The sequence below is a fragment of the Vulpes lagopus genome, chromosome 4, assembly GCF_018345385.1.
Source record: "Vulpes lagopus strain Blue_001 chromosome 4, ASM1834538v1, whole genome shotgun sequence".
NCBI classification, from domain to species: Eukaryota; Metazoa; Chordata; class Mammalia; order Carnivora; family Canidae; genus Vulpes; species Vulpes lagopus.
Window position 1 is genome coordinate 45,615,051 of NC_054827.1, and position 23,152 is coordinate 45,638,202.

Sequence of the window (23,152 nt, forward strand, 5' to 3'; positions counted from 1 at the left end):
GACCAATTTGTCTGCTCATCAATTGATGGACATTACAGCTGCTTCTATATCTTGGCTATTGTAAATAATTCTGCTATAAACATAGAGGTGCATGCATCCCATTGAATTAGTATTTTTGTGTTCTTTGGGTAAATACCCAGTAGTGCAATTGCTGGATTGTAGGATAGTTTTATTTCTAACTTTCTGGGGAATGTCCATACTGTTTTCCACAGTGGCTTCACCAATTTGCATTCCCACTAACTGTGTGCAAGTGTTCCTTTTTTTCCACATCCTTCCCAACACCTGTTATTTTTAAGTTTTTGAGTTTAGCCATTCTTATAGGTGTCAGGTGATACCTCAATGTATTCTTGATTTGCATTTCCCTCATGGAAAGTGATGCTGAGCATCTTTTTCTGTGTCCCTTGGCAATCTGTGTGTCTTCCCTTTTTTTTTTCCCAAGTTTTTATTTAAATTCCAATTAGTTAACATACTATGTAACATTATTTTAGGTGTTTGGTGATTCATCACTTACATAAAACACTCAGTGCTCATCACAACAAGTACCTTCCTTAATACCCATCACTGATTTAATCCATTCCCTCCCTCCATTAACCCTGTTTGTTCTCTATAGTTGAGTGTGTTTCCTGGTTTGCCTTTCTTTCTCCTAACCTGCCACATTCAGCTGTTTCGTTTCTTAAATTCCACAAATGAGTGAAATCATATATATTTTCCTTATTCTGACTGACTTATTTCACTTAGAATGCTTTCTAGCTCAATCTGTGTTTTTGAAAATGGCAAGATTTCATTCTTCTTTCATGGCTGTATACACACACACACACACACACACACACCACATCTTCTTTCATTCATCAGTTGATGGATGTTTGGGCTCTTTCCATAATTTGGTTATTGCTTTTTTGGGAGAGGGGGATTGGCTATTGATAATGCTGCAATAAATATGGCCTTTATGATATTGAGGTATGTTCCCTCAGTCCCTACTTTGTTGAGGGTTTTTTTTTTAATAATGTTACAATTCTTTTTTTTTTTTTTTTAAGATTTTATTTATTTATTCTTGAGAGACAGAGAGAGAGAGAAAGAAGCAGAGACACAGGCAGAGGGAGAAGCAGGCTCCATGCAGGGATCCCGATGTGGGACTCGATCCAGGTGTCCAGGATCCCACCCTGGGCCGAAGGCAGGTGCCAAACCACTGAGCCACCCGGGTTGCCCTTTGTTGAGGGTTTTTATCAAAAATGGATGCTGTACTTTGTCAAATGCTTTTTATGCATCTATTGGGAGAATCATATGGTTCTTATCCTTTCTCTTATTAATGAGGTGTGTCATGTAATTGATTTATGAATATTGAACTACCTTGCAGCCCAGGAATAAATCCCACTCAGTTATGGTGAATTATTCTTTTAATGTACTATTGGATTTGATTTGCTAATATATTTTTTAGTATTTTGTTTATTTGAGAGAGAGAATGAGCAAGAGTAAGCGAGAGCAGAAGCCTCCCTGCTGAGCAGGGAGTGTGACATGGCTCTGGATCCTGGGGCTCTGGGATTATGACCCAAGCCAAAAGCAGATGCTTAACTGACTGAGCCACCCAGGCACCCCATCAATTTGCTAATACTTCACTGAGAATTTTTGCATCCATGTTCATTAGAGATATTGGCCTGTAGTTCTTTTTTTTTTTTTTTTTAAGATTTTATTTATTTATTCTGGATAGTCACAGAGAGAGAGAGAGAGAGAGAGAGAGAGAGAGAGAGAGAGAGGCAGAGACACAGGCAGAGGGAGAAGCAGGCTCCATGCAGGGAGCCTGACGTGGGATTTGATCCTGGGTCTCCAGGATCGTGCCCCAGGCCAAAGGCAGGCGCTAAACCGCTGCATCACCCAGGGATCCCTGTAGTTCTCTTTTTTAGTGGAGTCTTTGTCTGGTTTTGGAATCAGGATAATGCTGGCCACATAGAATGAGTTTGGAAGTTTTCCTTACATTTCTATTTTTTTGGAATGGTTTGAAGAGAGAATAGGTATTAACTCTTTAAATGTTTAGTAGAATCCTCCTGTGAAGCCATCTGGTCCTGGACTTTTTTTTGGGAGATGTTTGATTACTGATTCAGTTTCTTTGCTGGTTATCAGTCTGTTCAAGTTTTCTATTTGCTCCTGTTTCAGTTTTGGTAGTTTATATGTTTCTAGGAATTTATCCATGTTTTTCCAGGTTGTCTAATTTGTTAGCATATAGTTTTCATAATATTTTCTTGTTATTGTTTGTACTTCTGTGGTGTTGGTTGTTACTTCTCCTTTCTCATTTGTGATTTTATTTATTTAGGTCCTTTCTCTTTTCTTATTGATTAGTCTGGCTAGGAGTTTACAAATTTTACTAATTTTTTCAAAGAACCAGCTCTTGATTTCATTGATCTGTTCTACTTTTGTTTTTTTCTATATCATTTATTTATGCTCAAAACTTTATTATTTCCCTTCTGCTGGTTGGTTGTTCTTTTTCCTAGATCCTTTAGGTGTAAAGTTAGGTTGTTTATCTGAGGTTTTTCTTGCTTCCTGAGGTAGGCCTGTATTGCTATGCACTTGCCTCTTAGGACATCTTTTGCTGCATTCCAAAGTTTTTGGACCATGATGTTCCTGTTTTTGTTTGCTTCCATGTATTTTTTTTTTAAAATTTCTTCTTTAATTTCCCAGTTGATGCATTCATTCTTTAGTAGGATGTTCTTTAACCTCCATATATTTGTGGTCTTTACAGATTTTTTCTGTGATTGACTTCAAGTTTGATAGTGTTGTGGTCAGAAAATATGCATGGTATGATCTCAATCTTTTTGTACTTGTTGAGACCTGATTTGTGACCTAGTATGTGATCTATTCTGGAGAATGTCCTATGTGCACTTTGAAAGTATGTGTATTTTGCTGCTTTAGGACGGAATGCTCTCAACATATCTGTTAAGTCCATCTGGTCCAGTATGTCATTCAAAGCCCTTGTTTCCTTGTTGATTGTCTGCTTAGATGATCTGTCCATTGATGTAGGTTGATTGTCTGCTTAGATGATCTGTTCAATAATGCCTGTGTAGATCTACTATCATTGTATTATTATCAAAGAGTTCCTTTCTGTTTGTTATTGTTTTATATAATGAACAAATTATATTTTTAAAAGATTTTATTTATTTATTCATCAGACACACATACATACACACATACAGAGGCAGAGACATAGGCAGAGAGAGAAGCAGGTTCCCTGCAGGGAGCCCAATGTGGGACTTGATCCCAGGACTTCGGGATCATGACCTGAGCCAAAGGCAGATGCTCAACTAGTAAGCCACCCAGGTACCCCAGGAACAAATAATTTAAAGCATCACTCTGATCTCTGTCTCGTTATGTACATGGTGTTCTCCCTGTATGTTATCTGTGTCCAAATTTCCCCTCTATAAGGTACCAGTCTTATTGCATCAGGGGTCACCCTTTTCCATTATGGCCTCATCTTAACGAATTACATATGCAATGACCATATTTCCAAATAAGGTCACATTCTGAGGTGCTAGGGGCTAGGACTCTAAGTTTTGAATTTGGGGAGGTGGGAAGACAATGTATCCCAAAATAGATGGGAAGCTTGCGAGGGGTGAGAGTGGAGGGAGAGGTGACATGCAGAAGCTCATATCAGATTGTCACTATTTCCTGACCTTCCCGTTTTCTGTCTTCAACCCTTTCTCCTCATCTCTGTGTAACTAAGGTAGAGTTCTCCTCCTCTAACCTTCGGAAATATTTTTCCCCCTGTGAAGTGGTAAAACTCTTTCCCAATACCTGTCTTTTAAATGTGGTTTCAACAATATGAACTCTCCTTCACACCAGCCTCCCCCCAAATATTTTGAAGACATTTGATAACAGGGAACAGGGCTTAAGTTTCTGTCCTTGCACTATGATACTCTTTTTTCCTGCCATTTCCCAGTGCTAAATGTAGAGTAAGAACTTCAAAGTCTTTCAACTGAATTGAATTCAGATGATTTCTCCCCTCCCTCTGTCATTAGCAACAAAGTGGAGATTTGTGTGGTTCAATAAATCATCACATTTTATTATTTGTTGTAAGGCAAAATATTTTCCAGAGAACAGCATTACATTAGAATCAGTAGATACAGAGAGTAGAGATCAAATTTTCTTCAAGTGCTGATTTCTCAGAAGTGTGTTTTCAGGTCACTGAAGATCATCTGTAAGCAATTGGTCTTGAAAAAACATAATTTTTGAAAAACTCTCTTACCCTATGAGAGTGACTTAATATGAATGAAAAAATACAATGCTCTAGTTGAATTGAAAATTGGTACAGCTCTATTACAGAATTCTAATAATCTTCATACTCAAAAATTAAAAATTTACATGCAGTAAAATTACCAATGTTTGGGCAGCCCCTGTGGCGCAGCGGTCTAGCGCCACCTGCAGCCTAGGGCGTGATCCTGGAGACCCTGGATCGAGTCCCACGTCGGGCTCCCTGCATGGAGCCTGCTTCTCCCTCTGCCTGTGTCTCTGCCTCTCTCTCTCTCTCTCTGTCTCTATGAATGAATAAATAAATAATCTTTAAAAAAATTACCAATGTTCTTTTGAGAACTTGCTACTTCTTGAAATTCACATAGTTATTCTAATAATACTTTCAAAGTCCTAAGTATAATAATTTTTTTTAAAGATTTATTTATTCATGAGAGACGCTGAGAGAGAGAGAGTTGTGGAGATATAGACAGAGGGAGAAGCAGGCTCTTCACAGGGAGCCCGATGTGGGACTTGATCCCAGGACTCCAGGATCACGCCCTGGGCCGAAGGCAGTGGCCCAACTGCTGAGCCACCCAGGCATCCCCTAAGTATAATATCTTATGAAGCCTCCTTTTTATTTTTATTTTATTTTTTTAAAAGATTTTATTTTTAAGTAATCTATGTACCCAGCATGGGGCTTGAACTCACAACCCTGAGATTAAAAGTCACATGTTCCACCAAGTGAGCCAGCCAGGCACCCCTAATGCCTCCTTTTAAAATTCCTTTAAAATAGTTATCTTTGGGGGCACCTGGGTGCCTCAGTCAGTTAAATGTCTGACTCTTGATGTCAGCTCAGGTCTTGACCTTAGAGTTGTGAGTTCAAGCCCTGTATTGGGCTCCACACTGACCATGGAGCCTACTTAAAAAAATAGTCATCTTTGGATTATTTTATGATTCAGAGTTTTATTTGTGTATGTTGATTGTCTCAAGCTACTTCATATAATAGTGGTTGTATGATGAGGAAGGCAAGAGTGATAGGCAGTGTAAGTATGGATCACCAGTTATGTTTATGCTCAGGCCCTTGAAAGCATGCAAGAGAGAGCCAGCCATTAACCTTCCCTTAGAACGGACAAAAGCTAAATGAACACACATGGGATGGAAACAAACAACAACCAAGTCATTATGTCCTTGCTGACCACTGTGATTGTTGAATTAGCTCTATTTTAAGACTTTTCTATGCTTAGCTCTTTCTCATTACACAAGGTGCAGGAAATCATGTCCTTGTTAATAATGCAAGTGTGGATCTTATCTTGGCTGTGTCTGTGTTACAGTCAGTGGTCCGAATCATCAAGGTCACTGCTAGCACAGGCGTGCACTACTTCACCACCCTCTTTGTTGCCCAGTTTACTGCTTAAAGTAAGGAACTCAGACTACCAATGGCAGTGCTCACATTCAAGAGTTATTTATCTTCACACATTGCCTCTAAAGTCTTTTCTAAAGCCTAATATTTTTCTATCTGGAACCCAGAAGGCCTTGATCCAAGCTTATAGTTTCCAAATAATTATTTCAACAGATTTAAACATATTTTTTTCTTCACATACATAAGCCAAAGTCATTTACGTGGCACAAAACTTAAGCATGTTAACGTCATCATTTTATCTAAAGAGAGTAAAACTTTTTAAATTTCTCCATCTGGAGGAACCACCCAACCCAAGGTTCTGGCATGCATGGGAGGGAAAAATCAATTCAGGAGCGTTCTGAAGTCAGTATTCCTCATGAAATGGGTACTCAGGATGATCACACCACCTGTCAAAACAAATTCCCGAAAGGGAAACAGTTCACTTGCAAACATGGCACAGCTGTGTGCGTGACCAGCCCCTTTGACAATTTCACTGGCCCTTCCCTTTCTCCCCTGGTCCTCCCTCTCTGTTTCTCACCCAGTCTCCTCTGTTTTCCCACAAGCCAACATGTTTTACTGAAGCTCTGGACAGTAGTGTGTGTGTACTTGAGTAAGTGTGTGTGTGTGATGGAAGGCGGGCTGCCTCCACATCAACATTTTGCTCAGAACAAAAGCACAGGAAGTGAGAAATGACTGCCCACAGGTTTTTTGTGCCCCTTCTCAATTCCTTCCTTTCCTCTGCTGTTTTGATACAGGCTGCCTTCCATGTCAATGATCCACATATGTGTTTCTCTTCAAAATTCTATTACCATCAGTATCACTTTCTTTCCAGAGTTTTTACCTGTCCTTCTCACTGGACCTCTTGAGAATAGAAAGTTTGAAATCTAGAAATGTGAATTTAAGTTTCCATGATAATGATGATGATCAAGAACCTATCAAATAACAGTGATGGAATAGTCAATAAAAAAGGAGTAGTGTGTGTTGTGCCTTCCATGGACCATGTTTAAAATTCAGTTCTCTGCAAGTACTATGAGCTTTAATGAAAATAGAAAACAAATTAAGGTTCTTCAGTGTTAGAGATCAACTGGATGAAAAACAGAGAAGAATCATAGCCTAACATCCCTAAGTGGTACATTTTCTTTGATCAATGAGGCCTAATGTTTGTTTCTCCTTGCTGGTTTATCTAGTTATTTCTTATGAGTTATTTTCCCATTGTTGTGGGAATTAGGTATTAAATATGTCAAATGTCAAACTAAATAATTCACCAATTAACCATAAAAAAAATCAGTACATTGGTAGCTTGTCTCTTACTATCTCTTTTGAATTTAATGATATTTATTCAATTGAAATAATTTATCTTCAAGAGCTATTAATTAACCATTAAGTGTTGGTGTGTTTGTGTTTGTGTTTACCTTTCAGTTCCCGAGGCTTAGTGGTACCTTTTAATGTTGAATAATGTTTTACTCTAGAAAATTAACATTAGGAGGCTGTTGTATTAATTCAGAAATTGATTCAGAAATTTGGTATTAGCACTGTCAGTGTGCTTTCTGACTCATGAGAAATAGTGGGACCAATAAGGTAAGTGTTCAAGCTGTATGAATTAACCTAATGAGCATTTTCCAAATGCTCACTTAAAGAGGAGATTACAAACAGATTACTGTCCAGGTGATTTCAAAAACTGGATATACTAATGAATAAAGAGAAAGAAAAGTGTATACACCAATATATGTATGTATGTATGTATCTATATATATCTATGAGAACCGTATTATTTTAAAGGCCCTATACTATTTAGAGAATAAAGGGCTAATTCAGTTGATTAGCTGAATTTACAACATTTTGAAGGAGCGTAAGGAATTTTGCTTGTGGGAAGTCAGCTAATAGGTGGAATTAGAAGCTCCACATCTTACAGGCAGGCATTTGCCTAAAACCCTAGGTTCTTCACTTCTAATGTGGCACTCTTTCTACTCTACTCCCATGTCTCTTTCATTTTTGTTGATAACTTTGCTCTAAATTGTGCATCACTTTGATTTTTAGGAAAAAATAAATAGGTTCGAGTATTCGTGTTGCTGTTATATTAAAATATATACACTATGACTTAATTCTCATCAAGGTACCTGCCATGCCTTAACCTAAGTCAAGGGATGTCATGAATACCAGAAATCTTTTTTTTTTTTAATACCAGAAATCTTTTAAATAAAACTGTGGCATGTAGGAAATTCCTAGAGTAAAAGTAATTTACCCAGACCTGTTTAATATTCAAAACATGCTGCCCACTGGCTTTACCCTTGTGATTTCTATGGGCCTATCCAGTACCACTGGGTAGTATTTGATGAATGGTCCCCTGAACTCACATGAGCATCTCCACAAAGCGAACATTTTTATTCAAGGCCTCAATGTCCTTCATTTCTTCTTCAGTGAGAGAAAAGTCAAAGATCTGAAATAACAGAAATAAGACATTTTTGAAGGTAGGAAATGGGTCAAGCTTGGGATCAGGGAATGAGGCCAGTAGTAAGATCCCCTCAAAAATTTATGAGCATCTTTTTTTTTCTTATGAACATGTTTAAAATAATTATTCACCATGACCAAGTGGGGATTTATTCTTAGGCTACAAGAGTAATTCAATATTCACAAGTCAATCGATGTGATACACCACATTGATAAAAGAAAGGATAAGAACCTTATGAACTTCTCAATAGATGCAGAAAAAGCATTTGACAAAGTACAGCATCCATTCAGGATAAAAACCCTCAACAAAGTAGAGATTGAGAGAACATACATCGATATCATAAAGGCCATAAACAAAAACCCACAGCTAATATCATCCTCAGTGGGAAAAACTGAGAGCTTTCCTTCTATAGTCAGGAACAAAACCTATGTCCACTCTCACTATTGTTATTTAACATAGTAGTGGAAGTTTTAGCTTCAGCCATCAGTCAATAAAAGAAATAGAAGGCATCGAAACTGGCAAGGAAGATGTTAAACTTTCACTGTTTGCAGACAACATTATACTCTGTAGAAAAACCAAAAGACTCCACTAAAAAATTGTTAGAATTGATACATGAAAAAAGTGGGAGGAGCAGAGGAAGAGAGACAAGCAAACTCTGCATTGGGCGAGGAGCCCAATGCAGGGCTCAGTCTCAGAACCCTCAGGTCACAACCTGAGCTAAAACCAAGAATTAGACACTTAACCAATTGAGCCATCCAGGTGCCCCAGAAATCTGTTGCATTTCTATACACCAATAATGAAGCAGTAGAAAGAGAAATAAAGGAACCGATCCCATTTACAATTGCACCAAAAACCGTCAGATACCTAGGAATAAACCTAACCAAAGTGAGGGACAATCTGTATTCTGAGAACCAGAGAACACTTAGGAAAGAAATTAAAGATGACACAAAGAAATGGGAAAACATTCCATGCTCATAGATTGGAAGAAAAGTATTGTCAAAATGTTTAATACACCCAAAGCAATCTATATATTCAATGTAATCCCTATCAGCAAAAGATTTTCCACAGAGCTAGAACAAATAATCCTTAAATTTGTATGGAAGCACAAAAGACCCCAAATTAAAAGAAAGACCCTGAGTAACCAAAGCAATCTTGAAAAAGCAAAGCAGAGCTGGGGGCATCATAATTCCAGACTTCAAGCTATATTACAAAGCTGTACTCATCAAGACAATATGGTACTGGCACAAAAACAAGCACATAGATCAATGGAACAGAAGAGAAAAACCCAGAAATAAACCCAAAACTATACGGTCAATTATTCTTCAACAAAGCAGGAAAGAATATCCAATGGAAAAAAAATTGTCTCTTCAACAAATGGTATTTTGTTGGACTACTTTCTTACACCATATATAAAAATAAATTCAAAATGGGGGAAAGACCTGGGGCACCTGGGTAGCTCAGTGGTTAAGCATCCACCTTTGGCTCAAGTTGTGATCCTGGGGTCCTGGGATCAAGTCCTGCATCAGGCTCCCTGTGCCTATGTCTCTGCCTCTTTCTATGTGTCTCTCATGAATAAATAAATAAAATCTTTATAAAAAATGGATGAAAGACCTAAGTGTGAGACAGGAAACCATCAAAACCATAGAACACAGGCAGTAACCTTTCTGATATTGGCCATAGCAACTTCTTACTAGACACATTGCCAGAGGCAAGGGAAACAAAAGCAAAAGATGAACTATTGTGACTTTATCAAGATAAAAAGCTTCTGCACATCAAAGGAAACAATCACTGAAACTAAAAGGCAGCCTATGAAATGGGAGAAGGTATTTTCAAATGACGTGTCTGGTAAAGGGTTAGTATCTAAAATATATAAAGAACTTGTAAGACCTGATACCTAAAAAAAAAAAAAAAAAAAAAAATCCAGTTAAAAAGTGGGCAGAAGACGTGAGTAGACATTTATCCAAAGAAGACACACAGATGGCCAACAGACACATGAAAAAATGCTCAACATCACTTATCATCAGGGAAATACAAATCAAAACCACGATGAGATACTACTTCATACCTGTCAGAATGGCTAAAATTAACGACACAGGAAACAACAGGTGTAGGTGAAAATGTGGAGAAGGAACCTTGTTACATTGTTGGTGGGATTGCAAACTGGTGCAGCCACTCAACCCAGCCACTGGAAGGCAGTATGGAGGTTCCTCACAAAGTTAAAAATAGAATTATCCTATGATCCAGCATTGCTGGATATTTACCCAAAGGATAAAAACATACTGACTTGAAGGGATACGTGCACTTTGATATTTACTGCAGCATTATCAACAATAGCCAAATTATGGAAAGTGCCCAAATGCTCCTAAGTGACGAATGGAAAAAGACGATGTGGTATCTGTATATTGGAATATTACCCAACCATAAAAAGAATAAAATCTCTCCATTTGCAATAATGTGGATAGAGCTAGAGTGCATTATGCTAAGTGAAACAAGTCAGTCAGAGAAATACAAATACCATACGACTTTACTCATATGTGGAATTTAAGAAACAAAATGAACAAGGGCATGGAAAAGAAAAAGAGGGAGACAGTGAACCATAAGAGACTCTTAACCAGGGCAGCCCGGGTGGCTCAGTGGTTTAGTGCCGCCTTCAGCCCAGGGCATGATCCTGGAGACACGGGATCGAGTCCCACGTTGGGCTCCCTGCCTGGAGGCTGCTTCTTTCTCTACCTGTCTCTGCCTCTCTCTCTGTGTGTCTCTCATGAATAAAATATAAATAAAATCTTAAAAAAAAAAGAGAGACTCTTAATGATAGAGGACAAACTGAGGGTTGCTGGAGGGGAGGTGGGTGGAAGATGGGCTAAATGGGTGATGGGCATTAAGGAGGGCACCTGTTGTAATGAACACTGGGTGTTATATGAATCGCTAAATTCTACTCTTGAAACCAAAATTATACTATGTGTTAACTAACTGGAATGTAAATAAAATTGATACAAAAATAATTGTTAATATCTTTGTTTCAGTTCTGTCAGGTATTTCCTTTTAGTCCTTCATATATGTTGAAGCTCTGTTATTAGTGACATACACATAAAAGATTACTTAAAAAATTTATGTCAAAAATTTACATCAAAAATTTATGACTATCTGCAAATGTGAAAGAAGTTGGGCTGGTGCTGGGGGGCCACATCCTCATGCAGAGCTGGGGATGGTCTTTGTCTTTGAGACGCTTCTGCTGGGGCCATCTTGCAGGACATTCCAAATACTCTGCAATAACATATATTCAGGACATCTAAAATTTCAAGAGTGAAGAACTTTTTATTGTTTCTGGATGAGATGCTGAACTTCTGATTCTGGACTATGGCTTTTGTGCACTTGTTTTTAAAAATATTCCCTAGTCTCTAAATTTACTTATGTATTTTTAACTTTTAATTTGCTTTATCTTCTTTTTTAATATTTTATTTATTTATTCATGATAGACATAGAAAGAGAGAGAGGGGGGCAGAGACACAGGCAGAAGGAGAAGCAGGCTCCATGCCGGGAGCCCAACACGGAACTCGATCCCGGGGCTCCAGGATCACACCCTGGGCCGAAGGCAGGCACTAAACTGCTGAGCCACCCAGGGATCCCCCTTGCTTTATCTTCTTAATCATTTTCCCTATCATTTTTAATAGGTCTTCTACTTTTTAAATCTATTACATTTTCATTGATTTATTTTTTCTTAGCTTGTAAATTTTATACTCTTGTTCTTTATTAACATTTTAATATTTTATTTTAGCTTATTTATGTTTTTAATATTTGCTTTGTTAATAATTATCTCCTCTTTATTGCCTTATCTTGTTATCCCTTCATTTTTATTTTAGTAATTTATATTGATAAATTTTAATTATATAAGTAATACATAAATATATGCCTTTTTAATGAGAAATTACTACAGAAGTATATTGGCATGCATGGAATAATAAATGAAATGTCCTCTTGTTACCCACCAACCCTAGTCCTATTCTTCCTAAAAATTCCTTCCAAACATTCAACATACAAGTAATATGCAATAATTTATTCCGCAACTTTTTTTCATGCATATAATGTGACCTTTTCTGTCAAAATAGATAGACTGATTTAATTTAATCACTGCATCCTAACACAATTTACCTAATCATTCCCCCATGGATTGCTTCCAAGTGCTCTTTTCAGGGAATGATTTTCTTTGATTATTATCCAAATATTGAGTTTATGAGATTATATAGGGAATCAAAAGTTTGCATTACATAGAAACAGTCATGAATGAACTAATCAATTATAAAATAAATCCTTACTCAAACCTTCTTTTTCAGTGTTGGTGAGTCATTTTCTGATTTCAATGAATATATAATGTAGAATGAAATTGAAAATCTTGCCAAAGATGCAGGATTTCATGAAGTCAATGAAAGTGATCTTGGTTTAGGGATGCCTGGGTGGCTCAGCGGTTGAGCATCTGTCTTTGGCTGAGGGTGTGATCCGAGGGTCCAGTATCAAGTCCCGCAACGGGCTCCCTGTGAAGAACCTGCTTCTCCCTCCGCCTATGTCTCTGCCTCTCTCTGTCTCTCATAAATAAATATAGAAAATCTTAAAAAAAAAAGATCTTGGTTTGCTTTAATTACAGGTAAAATATTTTCAAATAGGAATCTGATGCAGTTAAAATCTACTTTAGTAGATGTATCAGAAGAGTGTGATTTGAAAAAAAAAATCAAAGGATTTACAATATTCAGATGAAGCCCTGTGAAATTTTACCAGAATTATTCTTTTTATGATCACTTAGCAAAAACCTTTGTGAAATAGAGAACATCACATTGTTATTATGTAATTTCATCTAGCATGTTTTTAAGAATGAATACTGATTCATTCAGGTTCTTCTAAGATTTAGGACACATATACAATTGTAACCTAAATTTTGTTGAATCTAAAATAAAATGATTTCATGATTTTCAATTCTAATTTTTTTTAAGTAGGCTCTACACCCAGCATAGAGCCCAATGTGGGGCTTAAAATCCTTGCCCTGAGATCAAGACCTGAGCTGAGATCAAGAGTTGGACGCTCAAGTTACAAGCCAATCAGGCACCCTTTAGTTTTAATTTTAAGGTAAACTTCCAAATTCTTCCTCTCCATTCTTTCTATGCAATGTTTTTCTTTATTTTATATGAATTTTCTTTAAAAAAATATTTTATTTACTTATTCATGAGAGACACAGAGAGAGGCAGAGACACAGGTAGAAGGAGAAGCAGGCTCCATGCAGGGAGCCCGATGTGGGACTCGATCCCAGGATCCTGGGATCACACCCTGAGCCAAAAGCAGATGCTCAACTGCTGAGCCACCCAGGCGTCATTTTATTTTATATGAATTCATTTTATATGAATTTTCATTTTTTTAATGACACAAATTATCCTAAATTATTCACTTATTTAAGATTATATATAACTGAATACCTGATATTCTTTCACGACCCCAATCTACTTCTCTTATAGTAAAGATTTCTAGAAACAAAAAGTATTAACTATATTAAATGCTGTTGAAAAATCTACCAGGAGAAGGACAGAGAAGTGATTATTGGATCTAGCAAGGTGGAGGCCATTGGTGACCTCGACAAGAGCTGTGTCAGGTTTCAATGGGTTTAACAAAAAGTAGGGGAAAGGGACTTGGAGACAGTGAGAATAGAATTCTCTTTTTAAGGGGTTTGCCATAAACAGAAAGAAATGGATAATAGCTGGGGGGGGGGGCAGGAAAGAGTCTATATTGGATTCTACCTTTTAAGACTGGAGGTCACAACATGTTTGTATGTTGATAGGAGTTATGCAGTAGAGAGATAATGCAGGAGAGAGGGGGATTTTTGAGGGGTGTGGAGGAGTTATTAGGTAATAGTAAGGGAAGTTTCAAAGGAATAACAGTGGGAATTAGTGGCTGAAATATATAGGACAAGATCATTGTGGGGGAGGAGGTTAAAGAACTATTAGGCCAGGTTATTGGAAGGATCATCCATATTTATGTTGAATTTACTAAGAATTGTGACAGGAGTAGTTTTGGAGAGAAGGAAAGTGAGTCAAGAGATAAAACCTTCGGGGATCCCTGGGTGGCTCAGCAGTTTAACGCTGCCTTTGGCCCGGGATGTTATCCTGGAGTCCCGGGATCGAGTCCCGGGACTGAGTACCACATTGGGCTCCCTGCGTGGAGCCTGCTTCTCCCTCTGCCTGTCTCTGCCCTCTCTCTATCATGAATGGGTAAATAAAATCTTTTTTTTTTTTTTTTTTAAAGAGAGATTAAACCTTCAAGGAATGGGGGTCAGTGGATGATGGCAACAAGGCAGATAGTGGGTGTTAAAATTTGATTTTTTGTTATTTTAATGTTAACAATATACCATTTTTTAATTTTCTTCATTCTTTTAATTTAATATAGTTTTTTGTTTTTAACTTTTTATTATATAATTTTTATTTGTATGACTTTTTCTTCTCATTGTAAACATATTTAATTTTCTCTTTATCCTTTACATTTTCTGGTTATTTCCCATTATTTTATTTCATTTATTTTATTTTTAAATTTCTCATTATTTTAAAATATTTTTAAAGGTTTACCTCAGTTCTAAAAGAGAATAAATTTCTATTTTGTCAATTTTGGGTTTTAATAACCATCAAAATCTGTGGTTACAGGACAAGTATAAACCCTATAGAGTGGCATTGGCTGTCATTTCCACTGTCATTTTCCTTGTAGATTGGTATCTCCTTCATAGTTTTTTGTGGTATGTGAACCTCTGGACTCAATTTCCGTATTATCAGGGCTATGGAAATATATGGAATAGAACAAATAGTTGCAAAAAATTTTTAAGGAGAATGATAGTATCTCTAGTACAAAATTGTGATTCACTAAATGACATAAAGTGCAAAGGCTTTAGACTTCCATTGCACAGACCACTAGTAACCACTCTCATTTTATTGATTGATTGATTGATTATTTTATTTATTTATTCATGAGAGACACAGAGAAAGAGAGAGGCAGAGACACAGGCAGAGGGAGAAGCAGACTCCATGCAGGGAGCCTGATGTGGGACTCGATCCCGGTACTCCAGGATCATGCCCTGCGCCAAAAGCAGACGCTCAACCACTGAGCCACCCAGGCATCCCACCACTCTCAGTTTCTGAACAGTAAAATTTTGAGTCCATGAAAACATTTGTTGCAGGTGCATTAAACTTGTTTGTTTTAATTTTTGATGAACTAACACATTAGCCATCTAGATAGCTTATTTTTTTAAGATGACTGAAAACAGTGTCAACTACCTTTAGCAAGAAGGATTTTGTTAAGTGTTAAAATACTGTCAGTAGTGGCATAACTGTTTATCATTCTTTCCTCTTTTTGCTAATAACAGTATCCCCTTTTTCCTTTTATGAATTTCTCCTCCACCAGCTAGTAGGGCTATTTGTCATGAATTCATTTCCAGCACAGGAATAGAGGTGTAGCCCAGGGGGCCAATCAAAGTATCTTATTCACTGGATATAGTCATTAATATGGGAGTGGTGCATGACCCAGAAAAGGACAATCAGGGGTTGATAGAGATCCTCACAGAAGCCTTTATCTGGGATCCCTGGGTGGCGCAGCGGTTTGGCGCTTGCCTTTGGCCCAGGGCGCGATCCTGGAGACCCGGGATCGAATCCCACGTCGGGCTCCCGGTGCATGGAGCCTGCTTCTTCCTCTGCCTGTGTCTCTGCCCCTCTCTCTCTCTCTGTGACTGTCATAAATGAATAAAAATTAAAAAAAAAAAAAAAAGAAGCCTTTATCTGTGATCATCTTCACTGAGTATGAGTCATAGATTAGCCTGGAGCTGTCAGGGACTGTTGGTGCCATCATGTAGATACAGAGAAGGTTGGGAGAGGCGTGGGGAGTGTGGAGGGAGGAAAAGAGCTCAGTCCTTTTATAAATCATTTGAATACCTGTGCCTGGTCATGCCCAATTTATCCATGGACTTTCCAGTTATGTGACCCAATAAATCATGTCTCTCTCTTTCTTTGGTAAGTTTGAGTTGCTTTCTGTCATACAGTAGCAAAAAAGCTCTGAAGATAAGTTGTCTAATATCATGAATATCTTCCCACGACAGTACTTACGTTTTCACTCTATTATTTAAAAAAAAGGGTATATAATATTTCATTGTATAATTATAATTTGTTTTATAAGATTCTACTGAAGATTGTTTTCAGTTTTTTAAAGTGATAAATCATGCTGTAGTAAACATCCATATATGTGTGGTTAAATATAGGACCAAGATTGTTTGGGTCAAATAGATATGTGGGTTGGAAAGGTGACATCCTGCTCCTTCAAATCTTATATAAGTTAATGTTTCTAACAGGAGTATATGAAGGTGCCTGTTTTCCTACATATTCAATATTCTGATTATTTTCCTAACTGAGGGGATAAATCTGGTCTTATTTTTATCAACTTACTTTTTGAGATTATTAAACTTATTAAACTACTTATTTTATTTAGTAAAAACTTATTAAACTACTGAGATTATTAAATTTATAAACTACTTATTGAAACAAAAACAACTTAGCTTTTGAGATTATTAACTGATCAGTCACTAATTAATTTTGCATGATATTTTTCTATGGCTGTATTTACCTAGCAGTTTAGTCTTGAGTAGTAGTAAACTAATCATGCCTTTGTCTAGCGGCCTCTTCTCACCTGTAAGTTATGAGGCTGATTCCAAATTATTTATAGAGGAGATAAAGGCAATTAGCATTCATGAAGTCTAATGATCCTCTTCAATAATGTCCAAATTTGTCCCCAGCAAATAAAAAAAGAAGATGGAAAGTTTCCTATTACGAACTTCAAATTTTATACCTTCTATTTCTGCTGTGCTGGTGAAGTGAGTAGGTAGTGCCAAGAGTCAATAGGTTAAGGAAACGGAAGAAAATAAGGGAGCTAGGTAAAGTACAAGCAGTAAAGCAATCCCCAAAGTGCTGGGAACTGTCTCAAATTCACCTAAGGTTAAATTCAGATATAAAGAATGTGGGTTGGAGAGCAGGTGTACAATAAAATACGAAGGCATTACAAGTTTCTTAGTAATCTGACACAAAATTCACCAAACAAAACAAAACAAACAAAACAAAACAACTCTACTTTCTACATTTCCAGAAGCAGTTCTCTTACTTGAAAGTTTTCCTTGATCCTTTCAGGGTTAAAGCTTTTAGGAATAACAACCACTCCTCTCTGGATGTTGAAACGCAAAACGATTTGAGCTGCTGTCTTCTTGTACTTTTTTCCCCAGTGCGTTAAGAAGTTCATCCTTTAGCAAAGGTGGGGAAGATATATTCACCCTTAAAAAAAAAAAAATCAAAACCTGCATCATATTTAGCTCAAGCAATGAGAACAGATGGTTAGTCAATCACCTCCCTCCTCTGGCTCCCTATCCCCCTGGCCACCTACCACTTCAGGTCACCTGTAACCAATTTCTCAGAGAGCAGAGCACTCAGTGAAGAGTTGCTTTTAACATGAAAAGATCAAGAGAGGCAAATTTATAGAGCTGCCTCTTTCGGAGCGTAAATGGTATTTCTTTGATGGGTCTTACAGAGAGAACTGGGTTGGAAGTAGGCATATGGGGAAGGCAGGAAGACCAAAGTGGAAGAAATAGAGGCACAACTATTAGAGTCATCTTCACGTAGAAAAATTTCTACTTAAGCCTATGGAACACATCACAGCAGAAGTGCTATACTGGAATACAGAAATCAAAAAATTCTAAAATTTCAGGATATGGTCATGGAGACTGTCAGATAATACCTAAACATTTGTGGGGGTATCCCATGTTTCAGGCATTGTTAGGTAATTTCATACATACAGTGTAATAAATTCTTACACCACCTTTGTGAGGAAGGTTTTATTAGCTCCAATTTGTGTATATAGAGAATGACTCAAAGACTTTGTTACTTTCTTAAAATCACAGAGCCATATAATCTTGCCAACCAAGTAATTCACATCAGTTTCATACTCTACACCAAAGGAAACACTGCTGAAGAGATATACAGCATCGCTTACCAGGTTGGATTCCTAGAAGTCCCCAAAGGGCTGTATGCAATAATGACAATGTCATGCTGTTGGCAAAATTTCAAGAGTTTTGGCTGGGTGAAATACGGATGGCACTCAACCTACATGGTTGCATTAGAGAGCAGAGCACAAAATTAAAGCCTTGGAGTGAATGCAGTTTTACACAGTTTTTAAAAATTTCTTCAATAAAACCCATTTAAAAGTATTATGGATAATGAGGCAAATGCTAAATATTATTCCTAACAAGGAAGTTGGCATTGTTTATTGGTGAGATTAATTAAAACATGGTTAGTGAGGTCACCATCTGTAGAATAATCCTAAAATCAGTGGGGAGCAAATTCAGTTTTGTCAAGTTAGCATAGTTTAAAACTTGGAAGGAACAGACCTAACTAGTCACCATTCTAGCAAATACATTTTTTTTTCAAATACACTTTTCTGTAACAAAAAAGCAGTCTCAAGGTTCAGATTACAGCCTCGTAAGTAGAAGTGACATGTTGCAAAAGCCCTCTCTCTGTAGCTATCAGGCATCTAAGAATATTTTCACGAGGGGTAGAGCATGTATAAAATGAAATTTAAAGATGAATTTTGTCGTCTTGGCCAAGAGTTCTTTACACTATCCAGTGCAGGCCTGCATTCATCTTCAGTATCTTACTGGCAAGATTCCTGCATTAAAAAGTGCTTGTGTCATAAAGTTCTTCTCAACATGTCTTCTTAACCACTATGGTAATATTTGACCTATGCTTTTCTTTCCTTTTTGGATTAAAATCAACCAACGCTGAATTAAAATAATTGAAGTATATACTTATCTTGATTGTCTGGAATAGTATTTGGTGAGTTTTATTTCTAAGGCACAAGGAGATGCTACTGATGAAGTGGCAAAGGTAAACTGGGCCTCTTTGTAGTGGGTCTTCTTTCTTCTTTCTGTTCTCTAATTTGATACACTTTTTTTTTTTTTCTGACATAATCTTGTTCCTTTATCCTAAGAAACACTTGTGGGCTTTCCACCCCTTGGAACATTTCTTAAATAATTCTAGAAAGTAACACAGACTAAAAAAAGGCAGGAATCACACTCTTTAGTGTTTCCTTCCTTTATCTCTCTGACTTCCAACATCGCTCTCTACTTTTTCATTTCCAATCTTGTCTATTATTGGTAGACCAGTCTCTCCAAGACATGTGTTTTTATCACATCACTCCACTGCTTAGAAACTAAGTATGAATTCCTTAATTTAATGCCCACCTGCTCATTCCAAATACAAAATTTAAGGACTCCTTTCTAATCAGACTGGTGTGCTGTTGCATGTCTCTGGCCTTATTAAATATGTAGAAGTATGTAGGTATACATCCATATGTATATGTGCATGTGTGTGTTCATAAACACATTGAACGTTTTATAACCTACTCTTTGAAAAAGGACTTCATATGGCTTATGCGACATGTGTGCATGATAAGGCTATCACAATTAGAAATAGAACAAATAGATAAGTGCATATCGAATCTATGACTGAACAATCTGTGAACTGAAATCTGGGAGATTAGAGAGAGTTGCATTGGGCAACATACTAGAAACATCTGCTCAATGAGAACTTTTGAGTTAACATATAAACTCAAATAACAGCATAACAATATAATATAAATCTTTGCATAGAGAGTTGTTAGGTAAAAATCCTAGGGCATATCACTAAAGAGACACCCAGTGAGGGAAATTCTGGGGGTGGGAGTAGATAATAAGATCCAAGTGCATACGAACTCACAGAGAACCATATTCCTTCTTTTCAGAGCACTTATCTAAGTTTCTAATTACCAATAACTTTTGTGATTGATTCATATCTGCTCCCCACTAGGTGGCTAGTGCCCTAAGAGGAAGGGCTGTATCTGTCGTTGGTCTCTTATGCATGTCTAAAGCATAGCAAAGTGCCTGGCATAAGGCAGGTGCTCAATGACTGTTGAATGAAAACAGTAACAATACAGAGAGGACCAAGGCAGCATCTTAGGAAGGGGCTTCATGAGGGCTGCAGCTTGGTGGGGTCATTTCAGGCCAGTGGATGATCCTTGTTTGGTATGCTGGCACTGGATGCTCAGTTTCAGGTAGAGGGTAGTGATAGTTTCTGTTGTCACTTGATGTCATCATTGCCCTGAACTAACTCATTTCCAAGGTGAAGCATATCTAAGTACACTTACTTCCGTCTTTCTTAGGGGCTGGTTATAGCCCTTTGTGGATGGGCTAGTGGAGATTCAGTCTTTACTTTTTCTTGTTTATTCTGTAAAATTGAGGTCACTTGTCAGTGTCTTGACATGTCTGGGGCTTTTACAACACTATTTGATAGTGCAGAACTTCAGATATCAAGAATCTCACAAGGTGAAGTTAAGCTGGCTCTTACAACAGGTGAGTTCTTTGACTTGACTTTTTTTTTTTTGTTTTTTTTTTTTTCTTTTTTTTTCTTTTTTTTTTTCTTTTTTTTTTTTGAGTTGACTTTCTTAAAGATGGTGGTGCCAGAAAGTGGACTATTAATTTGCATTACTATTTTTCCCTTTATAGCTTACTTTCTGAAAATTGGAACTGCTGATAATGAATGATGGTTATGACCTGTTCCTCCTACCCTTCTCTCTTAGACAGACCCTGTGAAGGAAGACAGTAACCTCATTCTGTGTCTTTCTTAGAAGAAGTGTGTTGAATTTTCATTTAAGTTACTCAAAAATATATATATAGATTCCGAAGTCAGGACACCTGTGATTTAGGCATAGTGAATAGGGTTAGGAAAAACTGAAGAATTTGGAGATCTTGCCTTTCTCCCCACCTCTCTCCCTTCATTTGTTACTAGAGTTAGGTATGTGAGATTAAATGGCCTGAGGTAGAGCCACAGTCTCCTTTGAATTAGGCTGGGAAAACACTGCATGACAAATGACCCACTAGGAAGGCTTTCAGAGAGATTAAGTGAGGGATGGAGCCTGGAGACACCTTTGTGTAGACAGGCATCAGAGGTAGTACTAAGGAATGCTCAGGCTCTGAGAATGAGTACAGAGTGAGATAATATTCTTTGTGCCCTTGTTCATAAAGTCTTTGAAGAAATATAAACATTTTGCAAATTTGCTTTTGATTTATTCTAATGGGAAAATTAGTTTTTAAATATGTGAATTATGAATTACACAAGGTCTTCAGGTATGTATCCCTTATATATAAGTTTGTGACCACCCTGTATAATGCCCACAATATGTCATCATGTTCCTGGGCTGAAAGCTGCTTGAACTAAACGTGTGTTTCTGGAGTGTAGGTGGTCATACCCCAGGCATAGGGTAATGGCAGGTGGCCAGTAGACCTGCACTTTGATCTGTACCATCTCAAGAGTATTGATATACTCTGCTTTCCATATCATGAAGCAAATGAACAAGCCTGGGATATGATCTTCCCACATGTCTTGTTTCCTTTGCAGGGTACATTTGTGAAGCTATTCATGATTCTTGTGCCAACCTATCAGGGTATTTCTTCCTTGGCATGAGAAGACACACTGTCAAATTCTTACTCCATTTTTCCTTCTGAGGTCAAAAAGCATCATCTTTCTTTGTATATTTGTAAGAAAAAGTGTGTCATTTTGGCCTTTTATAACAAAATATTGTCCTTGGGGGTGCAGGAGGGAGATGAGCTGGTGAGAGTTAGGGTAGGAATAAAGGGAGAGATTGAGATCAATTAGGAAGTCAAGGGTTGTTGCTCTCTGCTCCTTAGAGCATATGGTATAGTGTTGGCTTAGGTGTCAATTAGGAAATGATCCTTCTAAATACAGCAACACTTCTATTTTAGCTGTGGGCTATTGTCATGATAGGTAATAATTCATTCTTTCTGTTATGAACTCAAACAAGACTGTTTTGAGTTACTACATATGATGAATCAAGCAAACAAGTCAACCATAACTCCAATACACGAATCTTTACCCTAAGGGCATTTTTAAATGTAGCCTCTTAGTGTTTTATGAAGTAGAGTGAAGAGAGTATCATTATCCCCATTTAACAATATTTTGTTGTGATTATAAAAATAACATATGCTCCTTACAAAAAATTTGGAAAATATAGAAAAACATAAAGAAGAAAACAGAATTCACTTGTAAAATTCACAGGCAGAGTTAACCAGTTAGTATTTTGATATATTTCTTTCCAATATTTTTCCTATGCATGTCTTAATTTTTATTTTATTTTTATTTTTTTAAAGATTTATTTATTTATTCAGAGAGAGAGAGAGAGAGACAGACAGACAGACAGAAACACAGGCAGAGGGAGAAGCAGGCTCCATGCAGGAAGCCCGATGTGGGACTCGATTCTGGGACTCCAGGATCATGCCCTGGGCCAAAGGCAGACGTCAAACAGCTGAACCACCCAGGGATCCCCGGTTGATAATGTTTAAATCTCTTCTATAGATTTTATGTCTACTTATTATCTCAATTATTGAGATAGAGATTTTGAAATCTTTGACTATAATTGTAGATTATTCTCCTCTTCAGTTCTCTTCATTTAAGATTCATGTATTTTGGAGTTCTGTTATGAGGTGCTGTTACTAAGTTCTGTTATTAGGATAAACACACTTCTTTATCTTTGGTAATACTTTTTGTTCTGAAACCTTTGCTAACATTAAAATAGCTACTCCAACTTTCTTTTGAAGGAAATAAAAAGCCTAGTATATCTTTTTCTATCCTTTTACTTTTTTTCTTAATCTTTTACTTCTAACCTATTTGTGTCTTTTTATTTAAAACGGGTTTCTTCGACAAATACCCACCATTTGCTTCAACGTGGATGGAACTGGAGGGTATTATGCTGAGTGAAGTAAGTCAATCAGAGAAGGACAAACATTGTATGTTCTCATTCATTTGGGGAATATAAATAATAGTGAAAGGAAATAGAAGGGAAGGGAGAAGAAATGTGTGGGAAATATCAGAAAGGGAGACAGAACATAAAGACTCCTAACTGGGAAACGAACTAGGGGTGGTGGAAGGGGAGGAGGGTGGGGGGGTGGGGGTGAATGGGTGACGGGCACTGAGGGGGGCACTTGA

General features: G+C 37.3%; 1 protein-coding gene across 1 annotated transcript in view; it reads right to left on the minus strand.

Moving 5' to 3' along the window:
* Nucleotides 1-5,661: 5,661 nt before the first annotated feature.
* Nucleotides 5,662-23,152, minus strand: part of AKR1D1 (aldo-keto reductase family 1 member D1) — a 35,815-nt gene continuing 18,324 nt past the window's right edge. The window contains 5 exon segments of the mRNA XM_041751051.1: nt 5,662-6,021; nt 7,969-8,051; nt 17,229-17,342; nt 17,344-17,395; nt 18,111-18,220. Of these exon segments, the coding sequence (XP_041606985.1) occupies nt 5,979-6,021; nt 7,969-8,051; nt 17,229-17,342; nt 17,344-17,395; nt 18,111-18,220 (402 nt within the window). The 3' untranslated portion in view covers nt 5,662-5,978.